This window comes from Dromiciops gliroides, chromosome 3, assembly GCF_019393635.1.
Source record: "Dromiciops gliroides isolate mDroGli1 chromosome 3, mDroGli1.pri, whole genome shotgun sequence".
Classification (NCBI taxonomy): domain Eukaryota; kingdom Metazoa; phylum Chordata; class Mammalia; order Microbiotheria; family Microbiotheriidae; genus Dromiciops; species Dromiciops gliroides.
The window spans coordinates 256836411-256851441 of NC_057863.1; the positions used below are offsets into that span (position 1 = coordinate 256836411).

The 15031-nt window shown below is 37.2% G+C and overlaps 1 protein-coding gene across 1 annotated transcript in view; it reads left to right on the plus strand.

Annotated features, from left to right (window-relative positions):
- The window catches only part of PRDM15 (PR/SET domain 15), a 198488-nt gene that overhangs the window by 135188 nt on the left and 48269 nt on the right, over positions 1-15031 (plus strand). Inside the window, exon 13 of the mRNA XM_043998592.1 lies at positions 11680-11811. Within this exon, the coding sequence (XP_043854527.1) occupies positions 11680-11811 (132 nt within the window). The remainder of the gene's footprint in view (positions 1-11679; positions 11812-15031) is intronic.

Consider the following 15031-nt stretch of genomic DNA (forward strand, 5'->3'; position numbering starts at 1 on the left):
CTTTCTTTGCATTCTTTTCATGAATTCCCTTGATATTCTTGACCTTTTGTTCTTTCAGGATGAAGATTTTTCACTAGTAAGATGTTTCAAAGAATATTCCCTAGGCTCTGAGATTAGCTCCCAAAATGGAACTCCAAAACTGTTTCATGCAATGGCAATATCTTTGGAATAAGTGTATACACTTAGTCTCCTAGGGTATCTGCTTTGAAGGAGAAATCAATTAGCTGATTGTGTAAGATATTATCCCTGTTCTCTAAGGTTTACACGCCTCTTGGGAAGAAAGACCAAAAAATGAGTCACAATACATGATAGCACATGCTAAGTGCCAAATCCAGCCTCAGATACTTGTTGGTGTGATGCTGGGCAAGTCACTTAAACTCTGTTTGCCTCAGTTTTCTCAATCATAAAATGAGGGTGATAACAGCACCTACCTCTCAGGGTTGTTGTGAGGATCAAATAAAATGATATTTGCAAAGCGTTTAACATAGTAGCTGACACATAGTAGGTACTATATAAATGTTTCTTCCCTTCCCCTCTAGGAGTTAGGAGGAAGTAATCACTAAGGGGCTTTTCATGTTTTGTTCTGAGGAAGTTGGATTTAAGCTTCATTTGAAGGTACATTATAAAGTTAGAAAAGCTTAGAGGAAGGCAGGGAGTAGAAATTGATAAAAACCAAGTGACTTCATTAAATATTATGTTTTCTCTCCTCACGAGTGCCTTATCAATTTTTATTCTTGTTCTTAAATAAATCTAGCACAGAATATCTTACATTCAAAATAAAGAGACAATGAAGTGACAGAAAGACCAATGAATTAGAAGTAATATGATCTAGATTCTGGTTCCATCTCCAGCAATAAATTGTTATGTGACCTCTACGAATCTCTTTCCTCATTTGTCTAGTAGGGTTATTGTGAGAATAAAATGTGACAATAGATGTGAAAGCACTCTGAAAATGTGGGAAGTTCTAAACAAATATAAGATACTTTTATTTTTGGGGGGGGGGGAGGTGAGGCAATTGGGGTTAAGTGACTTGCCCAGGGTCACACAGCTAGTAAGTGTTAAGTGTCTGAGGCCAGATTTGAACTTAGGTTCTTCTGAATCCAGGGCTGGTGCTCTATCTACTGCGCCACCTAGCTGCCCCCATAAGATACTTTTAGAAAAAACAATGTTTACTTCTTTTAATAGTAACTGAATCTCTGTAATAATTTTTTTCGTACTTAAAGTTGTAATTCTTTTGGTAAATAGTTCGGTGCTTGTTTACAGTCACAGTATTTAAAATGCCACCTAGGGTAGTGCCAGGCCTGGAGTTAAGAAGTCCTAAATTGGATTCTGGCCTCAGTCACTAACTAGTTGTGTGACCCTGGACAGGTCACTTAACCATTTTTGCCTCAGTTTCCTTATGTATAAGATGAGCTGGAGAAGGAAATGGTAAACTGTTCCATTATCTCTGTCAAGAAAACCCCAAATGAGGTCACAAAGAGTCGGGCATGACTGAAAAAAAACTGAACAACAAGAAAATTAAATCACTGTACATATCACTGTACACAATATAGGCAACCAATCAGAAAACCATCACTGAAATTTAACATCTTCAAAAAATGCTTAATAACTATAGTGCTCCAGCTATAAGGCCATCTTGTAAGTTTAGCAGGAATCAGAAATTCAGTGGGAAAGTATATACAATTAATTCATTTTACAAATGAAGAAACTGAAAGCCAAAAAAGTTGTGATTTCTGCGCGGTCACACAGGTAGTAGAACTGATTATGTAGAAGGCTGTTTCTTTTTTTGTTTTTTTGTTTGTTTTAGAAGGCTGTTTCTAAAAGGGAGAAAAGAACCTAGTTGGCTTTGATAGAAGGAAAAAATGTACTTCTTTTTCTGTAACATCTAACACAAGTTTTCTAGAAATTAAGGGAAAAAGTTGCCACTACGAGGGAACAAGTAAAGCCGACTGAGATACTTGGCCCCTTAACATCCTTAGAAATAAGCTTGGTGTCCACAATCTATAGCTGCAGACCCTTCCAGATGCCTAAAGGGGGCATGTTGGGGCCAGGAGTGGGAGGATGGGAGGAGGAACAGATGACATAAAACCAGGAAATCTAAACTCTTGAGCACCTACACCTTGTTAAACCTCAACTCTGGGGTTTAACTCTCATTATCTGATTACTGGTGAATGGTGGTTGCTGGTGAATGAAGGTAGAGGACGTCATACACCTGATAGAAATGAGTAGTACTCTCTCAGTTAATTCATCAAGTCCCATGGTCTTAAATGATCATCTCTATGTAGATAGATAGTTCATACAAATTTATATAGCCAGCCCCAGTCTGTTTCTGAAACTCCAGTCATGCATTGATAGCTATTTGTTAGACACTAGGTTTTCATTTTGTTATCATAGAGGAAATTTAACACTCGATATGTTCAAAATGCTACTCATCTTCCCTATTCCCTAAACCTCCTTCCACCAAACCTGCATCTCTGTTTCAACTTCCCCATTTCTGTCAAGGGCACCACTATTTTTCTAGTTACCCAGATCTCTAGCATCAGTGTTATCCTCACTTCAGACCTCTAGTTAGTTGCAAAATCTTGCCATTTCTTACCTCCACATCATGTGTTGCATCTGACCCTTTCTCTTTATTTACATAACCACCATTTTAGGCCATTCTCTCATCACTTCTTGTCTGGACTATTGCATTAGCTCCCCAATTGGTTTCCCAGCTCCAACCCCAAACATGCAGTCAATTGACAAATAATAGCATTTTTATCTCCACAACATGCCTTGCATTTGACCCCTGTGCCAACTCATTTAGTTTCCATTTTACTTAAGTTCCTCATCATCCCTGCCTGTTCTATTGGAATGGCTTCCAAATTGGTCTCTCTGCAAAAACTCTCCTTATTCTAATCCATATTCTACAGCTGCCAGAGTCATTTTCCTTAAGTGCATATATCTTTTCTATTCAATAAACTTCAATGATTCCCTGTTGCCTTTAGACTTAGATATAAACTCATCTGTGGCTTTTAAATCCTTTTACATCTTCTCCCTAACCTGTTTCCAGCCTCATTGCACTTTATTCCCCTTAATGTACCATAAGGTTCAGCTATATACATATATATCTATTTTGGGGGGGGGGCAATAGGGGTTAAGTGACTTGCCCAGGGTCACACAGCTAGTAAGTGTCAAGTGTCTGAGGCCAGATTTGAACTCAGGTCCTCCTGAATCCAGGGCTGGTGCTTTATTTACTGCGCCACCTAGCCACCCCCAGGTTCAGCAATATATTAATAGTGTCTATATATATATTATCTCACCCAGTAGACTATAAGCAGGTATTGTTTGTTTTCTTTCTCTTTTGTTTGTTTTACATGACCCATAGTTCCCCCCAGCACCCCTACCACTCCCAAAAAAGCTATCCTATATAACAAATAGTATTTTTTAAAGAAAAAAAAAAGAAAGGAAAAAAGTCAGTACAACTGATCAATACATTGGAAAAAGTCTGAAAATACATGCAAGTGTACAATACTTGTGAATCTTTGCAAAGAGCTGAGGTAGAAGTATCTTTTCATATCTCCTCTTTCAATCTATGCATGTCCTTTATATTTTTGTAATATTCACTTCTGAGTTTTGTGGATAATTCCTATTTATATTGTCGTAGTTATTGTGTATATTGTTTTCTCAGCTCTACTAATTTTACTCTGTATTAGTTCACATAGATTTTTCCATGCTTCTTGGATTTATTATATCCTTTACTTTTTGTAACACAGTAATATTCTATTATATTCATGTACACAGTTTGTTTAGCTCCAATTGATGAATATCTTTTTTTGTTTCTTTGCTATAACCAAAAAAATCCTGCTATAAATATTTTTTATGGCTATGAGGCCAATCTTCTTATCAGTGTTCTAGTAATGGAGTCTCAGGGTCAAAGGGTATGTATAAGATGTGAAGAGATTTTTGATAGGTGGGCACACTGAGATAATTTCTGATAACAGAAGCCTAATTTTTAATGTTTTACTCATTGTTATGGCCTCATATTATTGGCTAATATATCCACACAACATACATTTTGGCAAGATTAATTATTAATGATAGTGGGTGTAAATTTACATGTCAAATAACTTCCTTAATAATTCTGGAATATTTTGGCCTCTCTTTTTGTCATATCTTATTAGACTGTTATTACTTTTTAACCTGGTAATTTGGCTGTCAAGAGCTAGGAGTAGAAGAGATGTCAATTCTGTCATTTTATTGCTATTTATTTGTGTACATATTATTAGTACAATATTAAGCAAATTTTCTATGCAGGAATTTTTTAATGCCTCTTCCTCATCTTGTAATGCTTTAGTTAAAACTAGACAATGTATATATAAGTCCAAGGGTAAGCATATAATATGCTTTAAGACAAGGAAGAATGAGGAAGCCACTGGCATTTCCTTCCAAATTATGACGTTTCCAGTCTCTTGTGATAACACTCTCTATTACCATATTAAATGAGGGTACTGGTGTTACTTTGTATATTAAATATGAGTAAATCTTAGATTATATATATATATACATACGCGTGTGTGTGTGTGTGTGTGTGTGTGTGAGATAAAAAAGGTAGGCCTTATAGTATTTTCTTCCTGTACCCCAATGTATTATCTTAGGCGCTCCCTGGAATGTGTGTACTCTGGATATAAAGGTACACTCCCATACTCAACAAATTCCACTGGCTCCATATTTCCTTTAGGATAAAATAGATATATTATACTATTTAGCTTTTAAAACTCTACAACTGGATACCAACTTATCTTCCTAGCCTCGTTACGTATTACTCCCCTTCCTGCATTTTATACTTCAGACAAATTAGCTTTCTTGCTATTTCTCATACATAATACTGATACCCCTATAAGTAAAAAGGTTTTGAACACATACACTCTATATTTTCCTACTTATGAATTAAATATGTGAACCACTGTGTTTTATAATTGTGCATTTTATAAAACGTATGCCTAAAATAGAAGTTAAAAGGATGAGATAAAGATGAAATAATATTTGATCATAGAGTAAGTAGGAAGCCACTGGAGTTTATAGAGTAGGGGAATAACATCGTCAGACCTGTGCTTCAAGAAAGTCATTTGACAGCTGTGTGGAAGATGGATTGTAATGGAAAGAGATGAGGCAGGGAGACCAATTGAAAGGCCATTGCAGTATTCTGGGAGAAAGATGATGAGGGTCTGTACCAGGGTCTGGTAGCTAGGTGGTATAGTGAATTCAGCACTGGACTTGGAATGAGGAACACATATGTTCAAATCCAGCCTGATATTTAATAGCTATAAAACCCTGGGCAAGTTATTAACCTCTTTGTGTCTCGGTTTTCTCGTCTGTAAAATGAGGGTAATCACAGTACCTATTTCCTAGGGTTATTCTAAGGATCATATGGGATTTGTAAAGCACCTTTGCAAACCTTAAAGAACTGTAGAAATGTTAGCTGTTGTTATCATTATTAGGGTGGTGGCTGTATGAGTAGAGAGAAGAAACACAGGGGAGAAATGTGGAGGTATAACTTATAAGATTTGACAACTGGATATATGGATGTAGTCTGAGGTAAAGTGAGGAATCCAGTATGACAGAGGGATTATAAAACCCCGTGTAACTGGACAGATGTCGGTGCCCTTGATTAGGAAGATGGGTAAGCTTGGGGGAACGGTGACATAATGATACCCATGATTCAGCTCCAAACAGTCTATGCCTGCTTATTCATTGTGATTGACTCCTGCATTCATCTCATCCAAATTAATTTCACACAAAAGGAAGAATGGGGAGTAGAATTGTTGTTCCCTGCTCACTCTGTCCCTAAGTGCAAAGACTACCTTTCACGGAGTACCTGCCATAGCCACAAGATATCTGGAGGTCAGAAAGTAAATAGAAACTCCTTTCATTAACTGCTGTATAACTGCTATGGGTAGCCTTTAGCTTAGGTTATAACTGCAATGAGTTGCAGCTCAAAAGGGGAATGTCTTATTCAGCAAAGGGAGAGGCAATGAAAATCGAAGAATAATGAGGGAAATGGTAGGTATGGTTTTGTTGAAGACAAGCCTCATGTTGTCAACCTGTCATCCTTCCCTCTGGTTGATCACTTTTAACATTTCAAAGTTAGATTGTTTAAATCAATTTTTTTTTTTTTAGTGAGGCATTTGGGATTAAGTGACTTGCCCATGGTCACACAGTTAGTAAGTATTAAGTGTCGGAGGTCAGATTTGAACTCAGGTACTCCTGACTCCAGGGCCAGTGCTCTATCCACTGCGCCATCTAGCTGCCCCCGTTTAAATCAAATTTTAAAAATATATATCCAATGTGCTTTCCTCCCTCCAACTGCTCCCTGAACTTAAAAAAATATATCAATAAGACAAGCAAAAAATCCCTTGTGACCTATAAGCATAGATAAGCAAAACACATTCCCATGTTGGCCATGCCTAAAAATGTGTTTCATTCTGCATATTAGTCCATCCTTCAGAGGAGGAGGTGGAGAGCATCATCATTCCTCTAGAATCATGATCGATCATTAAATTAATTAGTTCTTAAGTCCATCAAATTTGTTCATTTTAAATGTTGATGTTATTGTATAAGTAATTTTACTAGTTGTCCTTTCTTCAGTCGGCTTCAGTCCATATTCATTTTTCCAGATTTCTCTGAAACCATCTTTCTTCATTTCTTATAGCCCACTGGTATTCCATTACATTCATGTACCAAAAGTACATTAATGTACCTTTTAGTCAATCAGTAAATATTTATTAAGTATCTACTATGTTCTAGACACTGTGTTAAGTGCTGAGAATACAAAAAGAAGCAAAAGACAATCCCTACCCTCAAGGTGCTCACAGTATCATAGAGGGGAGAACAAGAAACAGATGTTTCAACACCCTATAAAAATAGGAAATAAAAGAGGAAAGACCATAGAATTAAGAGGGGTTAGGAAAGGTTTCCTGTGGAAAATAGGATTTTAGTTAGGACTTGAAAGAAACCGAAGAAGCCAGTATCCAACAATGAGAAAGAAGACCAATCTGCCTTTGGGGACAGTTCAAGAGGTGGAATATCTTATTTGTGGAAGAGCCCAGAGGCCATTGTCACTGGATCAAGAATACATGTCAGGAAAGAAGGTGTAAAATGAATGGCAAGGTAGAAGGGGGCTGGTTATGAAGGGTGCTGAATGCCAAAGATCAAATACAAAAATAATTGATCCTGGAGGTGACAAGGATCCACTAGAGTTTATCAAGAAAAGGGTTGACATTGTTGGAACTGCACTTTAGGAAAATCACTTTGGTTGTTGAATGGAGGATGGATTGGAGTGGGAAGAGACTTGGGACAAACAGAAAACCAGAAGGCTACTGCAGTTGTCCAAGTGTGAGGTGATGAGAGCTTGCACTATGGTGGTGGTAGTCCCAGAGGTGAGAAAAGGAGATGTTCGAGAGGTGTTACAAAGATGAAATCAAAAGACTTTGGCAAACATTTTACATGGAGATGTGAGATAGTAAGGAGTTGAGTATGATACCTAGGTTGCAAGCCTGAGTGTTGGCGGAATTAGGGGAGGGCCAGGGATTGTGTTTCCCTTAACAGTAATAAGAAACTTGGGAGGGGGAAAGATTTAGGGGAAAAGATGAGTTCAGTTTTGAAGATGTTGTTAAGATATCTACTGGACATCCAGTTTGATATGTATGAAAGGTACTTGGAGACTTGGGATTGGATGTCATCAGAGAGAGGTTAGGGCAGGGTAGGTAGATTTGAGAATGCTAACTTTTCCTACAGCCTCTCTATCATTTTCTAATTAATGGTTATTTGAGTATTTTTTAATGATTAAAAAAAAAAAACAGGGGCAGCTGGTGGTGCAGTGGATAGAGCACCAGCCCTAGAGTCAGGAGGACCTGAGTTCAAATCCGGCCTCAGACACTTAATACTTACTAGCTGTGTGACCCTGGCAAGTCACTTAACCCCAATTGCCTCACCAAAACAAACAAACAAACAAACAGATTACTTCCCTTGAGAATTATTTCACATCTTTTTTTTTTTAATTTAATTTAATTGGGGGGGGGTGGGACAATGAGGGTTAAGCCTTTCAAAAAGAACAACAAAGGGCAGCTAGGTGGCACAGTGGATAGAGCACTGGCCCTGGATTCAGGAGGACCTAAGTTCAAATCCAGCCTCAGACACTTAACACTAGCTGTATGACCCTGGGCAAGTCACTTAACCCCAATTGCCTCACCAAAAAAAATAAAAGAAAAAGAAAAAGAACAACAAATTGTGCTGTGAAACCCCTATGAAAATTTAATGTATCATATTTTGCAATAATTTAATACATATATTAAGAAATTAATCCCCATTAAGTAATTTTAGCATGATCTCCTGAGACTATTGTCATGAATCCTCAAGAGGATTGTGGAGGCAGCTAAGTGGCGCAGTGGATAGAGCACCAGCCTTGGAGTCAGGAGGACCTGAGTTCAAATCCGGCCTTAGACATTTAACACTTACTGGCTGTGTGACCCTGGGCAAGTCACTTAACCCCAAATTGCCTCACCAAAAAAAAAAAAAAAAAGAGGATTGTGAACCACCAAGTGGGAGCAGAGCTACTGTCTTTGCTTGATTTAAACAGATTTCACTTCTGTACTCTTCTTTTCTTCCCCTTATTCACACCCAAATAATAGCTTTGTACCTTTTTCTCTTCCTTTCTTCCCCTTTTTTTTTTTAAGTGAGGCAGTTGGGGTTAAGTGACTTGCCCAGGGTCACACAGCTAGTAAGTGTTAAGTGTCTGAGGCCGGATTTGAACTCAGGTACTCCTGACTCCAGGGCCGGTGCTCTATCCACTGTGCCACCTAGCTGCCCCCTTTTCTTCCCTTTTCACCCATCATAATCCTCCCCTATTAACTTGAGGGGTTTTTTTTTAATTTACTTTTATTTTTAGTTTTTCTCAATTATATATAAAGGTATTTTTTGAGTTCCAAATTTTTCTCCCCCCTCCCTTCCCTTCCCCTCCCCCTCCTGAGGCCAGCAAGCTGTCTGGTTATACATTATAATCATGTTAAACATATTTCCACATTAATCAGAACAAAAGGGGGGGGGGACTACAAGAAAGAATAAACAAGAACAATCACAAAAAAGCAACAACCAAAGTGAAAATAGCATGCTTCAGTCTGCATTCAGACTCCATAGTCGTTTTTTTGTTTTGTTTTTTTTTTTGTGGGGCAATGGGGGTTAAGTGACTCCCCCAGGGTCACACAGCTAGTGTCAAGTGTCTGAGGCCGGATTTGAACTCAGGTACTCCTGAATCCAGGGTCAGTGCTTTATCCACTGTGCCACCTAGCTGCACCCCCATAGTTCTTTTTCTGAACACAGAGAATATTTTTCACTGTAAGTCTTTTGGCATTGTCTTAGATCATTGCTGTTGTTGATGCTGTGTACAATGTTCTCTTGGTTCTGCTCATTTCACTCAGCATCAATTCATGTCTTTCCAGGTTTTTTTTTAAATCCATCTGCTTATCATTTCTTACAGCACAATAGTATTCCATTACATTCATGTACCACAACTTGTTTAAGCTATTCCCCAATTGATGGGCATTCCTTGAGGATTTTTTTAGCTTATGACTGATCCTTCCGTTGATCTCCTTTCCCTTTTATTTCCCTCTGCCTTTTTCCTTTCCCTGTTTCCCTGTTGATTTTAATGTATTTCTACACTGATTTCTTTATGTGTTTATGTATGTGTTGGTTTGCTTGTTACACTCTCCTTTGACCAGTTCAGATGAAAGTGGAGTTCAAGTGGTAGGCAGCCTCCATTTACTCATTTGTAAAAACTACTACTTGTACCCTACTAATTATATGTCTCCCTCCCCTTTTATTCCCTACTGTATCCTTTTATTCCCTTCCCAGTCCTTTCTTTTAAGATCATCAAAATATAACAAAAATCACTCACAGGCCTTCTATTTTATTTGACTTCCTGTATGATGACATCGTAGTTTTTATGGGATACTGGTATCATTCCCCCATTAAAATGGAAACATTTCATCCTTATAAAGAATTTTCCTTCTTAATTACCTGTAATTTTTATCTTTCTCATTATTCTTGTTTGTAAATCCAAGTTTTTAATCAGCTCAGGTGTTTTCATCAAGAATGCTTAAAGGTCCTCTGTTTCGTTAAAAGTGTATTTTTTTTTTGCTGTACAATTATACTAAGTCTTTCTGATTGAGTTATTCTTGTCTGTAACCCTTTATCTTTTGCCTCTTGGAACATAATATTCCATGTTCTCAGCTCCTATATAATGGAAGCTTCTAAATCTTGTATAATGCTTACTGTGATTCCTTAGTCCTTGATATTTGCAATATTTTTTCCTTGACCTGGAAGCCCTTGATTCTGCAGTGTTCCTGGAATTTTTCATTTTGGAGTTTCAGGAGATGATTGGTTAACTGTTGTTATTTCATGTAAAGAATAACACCTACCAAACCCCCCTCCCCCCACATATACTAATAAAAAGTTGTTTGTCTTATTTTATTAGTAGCTTTTGTTTTTAAATCACCATTCCCAAACATAAAGCTTCATTAATTTTAAAAGGAAAAAAGGGGGAAAGACATTTTAAAAACTAACCAATATTTCAACCTTGTTTGACATCATATGCAGTATTCTATTTCCATAGTCCTCTCCCTCTACACTGTAAGGAGCAAGGTTTATTTTCTCAAGTCTGCTACAGGGTCAGTCTTGATTGTTAGATGTGTATAGCATTCTGTTTCAGGTTTTTTTGTTGTTGTTGTTCCTTCCATTCTATTATCTTAGTCATTTCTTCAATCATCTTGTTTCTGATTATTTCACTATATCAGCTTATGAATGTCTTTCCATGTTTCTCTGAATTTCTTCATATTCTTTATTTCTTACAATGTGGTTAATGTGGTTATATTCCATTCCATTCACTTGTCACCAATTTATTTAGCCATTCTCGAGCTGATGAGCATTTACTCTCTTTCCAGTTCTTTACTACTGCTAAAATTGCTATCAATAATTGGGTGTATGTGACCCTTTTTCTATCTTTGATTTTCTTGGAGTATATGCTTAGCATGAGGATCTTGGTTTCAAAGACTATGGACATTTTAGTTACTTTTCTTTCTTTTTTGCTTTTTAAAGCATAGTTCCAAATTATTTTCAAAATATTGGTGTAATTAACTCTGTCCATAGTGTATCAGTTTGTCTGTGCAATTATTCATCTTATCTTTTGTCATCTTTGACAATTTTCTGGGTGTGAGGTAAAACATTAGTTGGTTTACTTTACATTTCACTTATTCAACATACATTTTGAGAAGATACTTTCCCTGTAAAATTTCTATTCCTCATTTTTCTCTTATGTTGAAACCCCAAAGAAATATCTCTTTTCCCAAAGTAGACAGACAATCTATAAATTTATAGAGGGGTTGCAATTAGATTAAAGAAGAAGTCAGAACTAGCTTGGGTGGAATAAAGGGGAACACCAACTTGTATAGTAAGGTCATTAATTTATTTGTAGTAAAGATTAAAATCAATGCCAAATTGAGGAACTGGTGTTAACACTCAGAACACACCAATAAATATTGATATTTTGTAAGATGGTTATTTAGTATGAACAGACATTTAGTTATATTTCTCAAGTCATGGAAACAGAAAAGTTTTCTTAATTGTCATTTTTTTTTCTGCTCATAGGTATTTTCATGTAGAAGTAATATGAATAAACATCTCTTGACCCATGGAGATAAGAAGTATACTTGTGAGATCTGTGGACGCAAATTCTTCCGGGTAGATGTGCTTAGGGATCATATTCATGTTCATTTTAAGGTATCTGTTGCACATTATTTTCCATGCCTTTTTTGTTGCCTAATACTTGGATTATTGCCTGATTTGGTAGCATTCTAAAATAATTATCAGCCTTGTTTACATTAATATTGTTTTAAAATTTTAATATCTTCATTATATCATCTGCATTTTGTAGCACATCCCTCTTCCCTGTCCCTTCCAGGGAACTATTGCTTATAATATCTGTTCATACAAATCTTCCTAGATTTCTCTGAAATTTTCTCTCTTATTAAAGCACAATAGGATTCCATCAGCCCTTTCCCCAAATGATGGACACCCCCTCAGTTTCCAATTCATTGCCACTATAAAAAGAGCAGGTATAAATATTTTGTATGGATGGATTCTTTTCTTTTTTTCTTTGATCTCTTTGGGTTTTAGGCCTAGTATTGGTATTGCTAGGTCAAAGGATATGCATTGTTAATTAACGTTTTTTGAAATTTCCAAATGTAGCACAGGCTTTCTGTGACTATATTCTTATAATGTGATCATTTTTAAAAGCATGCTTGCCATTCTGTAGAGCAATTTGGAACTATGTCCAAAGGGCTATAAAACCATGTATACTCAAACCTAGCAATACCATTACTAGGTCTGTATCCAAAAAGAGATAAAAAAAAAAATTTATAGCAGCTCTTTTCTGGTGGCAAAAAAAATGGAAATTGAGTAGATGTTCATCAACTGGGGAATGGCTGAACAAATCGTGGTATATGATTATGAGGGAATAATATTGTGCTATAAGAAATGAGCAGGATGCTTTCAGAAAAACCTGGAGTTACTTGAGCTGATACAAAGTGAAATCTATTGTGTACAAAGTAACAGCAAGATTATAAGATGATGAGCAGTGAATGACTTAGCTATTCTCAACAATGCAATGATCTAGGTCAACTCTGAAGGACTTTTATGATGAAAAATGCTATCCATCCCCACAAAAAGAACTGGTGCCATCAATACATACTGAAGTATAATTTTTTTTAACTTTATTTTTCTTGAGGGTTTTTTTGTCTGTTTTCTTTTACAACATGACTAATATGGAAATGTTTTGCATAACTACACATGTATAACTTATGTTGAATTGTTTGCCTTCTCAAGGCGGGAGGAGGAAGAAGAAAACTTATTTGGAACACAAAATTTTAGAAATGGATGTTAAAAATTGCTTTTACATGTAATTGGGAGGAAATAAAAAGCTAAATAAAGGGGGGAGCATGGTTCCTACTTACAAATAACACCTCCTGCAAATCTGATCCTACTCATCTAAGAAAATAAATGGGCAATCATTAAGAGGGAACATCTGAATCATTTCTTCAAAGCTGCCATCAGATAGCTACTTGAAAATGGACCAAAGAGAGACTTCTTTGGGTGGAGCCAAGATGGAAAAGATGAAGCATTCAGCTGAGCTCTTCTACCTTTCCCTTTTGAACAACCTTAAAATAATTCCGGAGTGGCAGAGCCAACAAAAAGTGAGAATGGGACGTTCTTCCAGCCCAAGCCAATGGAGTTCCCAAAGAGAGAACATGGAGATGGAGGCTGGCCCAGAGCCTAGTTGGATAAGACACCGATGGTGGGACATAGTGGTGGCAGTAGAAGCAGCAGCTGCATTTTCAGGAGCTCTCAAGCTAGAGACAGGAAGGGGACCTGGCAACTGATCAGAAAAAGATTACAGGAGACACCTGTGCAGGCCTGGATGTAGGACTAGATGCTGTTTGGTAAATGTGTTTCCAATACCTACTTCTGGGTCATAGTTGAAGTGCAGAGAGGACCAGTATCACTTTTTGTCTTAAGAGATCAGGGACCCTGAGGAATAATATCAGTTATGATCCAAGGAAGCAGGGGTTTTGAGAATGTTAAGGGCTAAAATTCTAGCTAACTGTCTAAAATATCTAATGAATGGTCGCCAATAAATTATAAGCTTTAGCAAGAGTTAGACTTTTAAGCATTTATTAAGGAGAATAAGAATTTGATAAAGAGAGAGAGAAAGGCCTAGATTTCTATCTATTAAAGGGAGAGCGCATTTCTAGCTCCCTTCTCCACCAGAGTCCCGAGGAAAGAGTCTCCGAGCGAGCGCCAGTCTCTTCCTTCCTTCTCCCACTAGCCTGCGTCACTTCCTGACGCCAAAGAAAAGACTCCTGGTCTTGCCCTCAAAGACCTTCGCTTCATGGGCAGAACTCTTCTACAGTAAGTCTCCAGCAGGTGGCGTTATTCCAGTCGTTACAAGAAGCAGTATTACCTCCAGTCTCAACGAATCAGGGACACTTCCAGGTTAAGGACCAGAGTGCAGGCCAGGAGAACAATGGGCACACCTCTCCCCAGATCACACCACCTTGGAAGCACCAAAAATTTCCTGACCTCCAGAACTAGCTCTGAAAACAGATGTGCAAAAAAAGCCTGAAGCTTTAAAAACAGGGCTCCTCTCCTAGCCATTCAGGAAAAGAGCCAAGCTCAAAATCAAGCAATAGGGCAGAAAAATGAGCAAACAAAAGAACCTGTGCTAAACTTAGAACTATTTCAGAAAAGCTACTATGGTAATGAGGAAGTTCAAGACACAAACTCAGAAGACGACAATGAAGTCAAAAGACCTACAAGCAAAGCTTCAGAAGAAAAAAAAAAGTGAATCAGACACAAGTGCAAAAAAATTCCTGGAAGAGCTAAAAATGATTTTCAGAATCAAAAAAGAGTAATAGAAGAAAAAGTAGGTAAAGAAATGAGTGAAGAAAGAAGTTTGTGAAAAGACAACAACTTGGTTAAAAAAAAGAGGCACAAAAATACTAGAGAAAATAACACCTTAAAAAACATAATTGGCCAAATGATAAAAGAGGTGCCTGGGCAGCTAGATGGTGCAGTGGATAGAGCACTGGCCCTGGAGTCAGGAGGTCCTGAGTTCAAATCTGACCTCAGACACTTGATATTTACTAGCTGTGTGACCTTGGGCAAGTCACTTAACCCCAGTTGCCTCACCAAAAACAAACAAACAAACAAAACTGAGTATAATCCTTCGGGGGAAATAGATATTTAATGAAATAGAGGAGTTTCAAATATTCCTAATGAAAAGACCAGAGGAGAATAGAAAATTTGACTTTTAAATACAAGACTAAGAGAAGCATAAAAAGGTAAACATGAAAGAGTAATCATAAGGCGTTCAATAAGGTTAAGATGTTTACATTTCTATATGAGGAAATGATAAATGTAACTTCTAAGGAACTTTCAAACT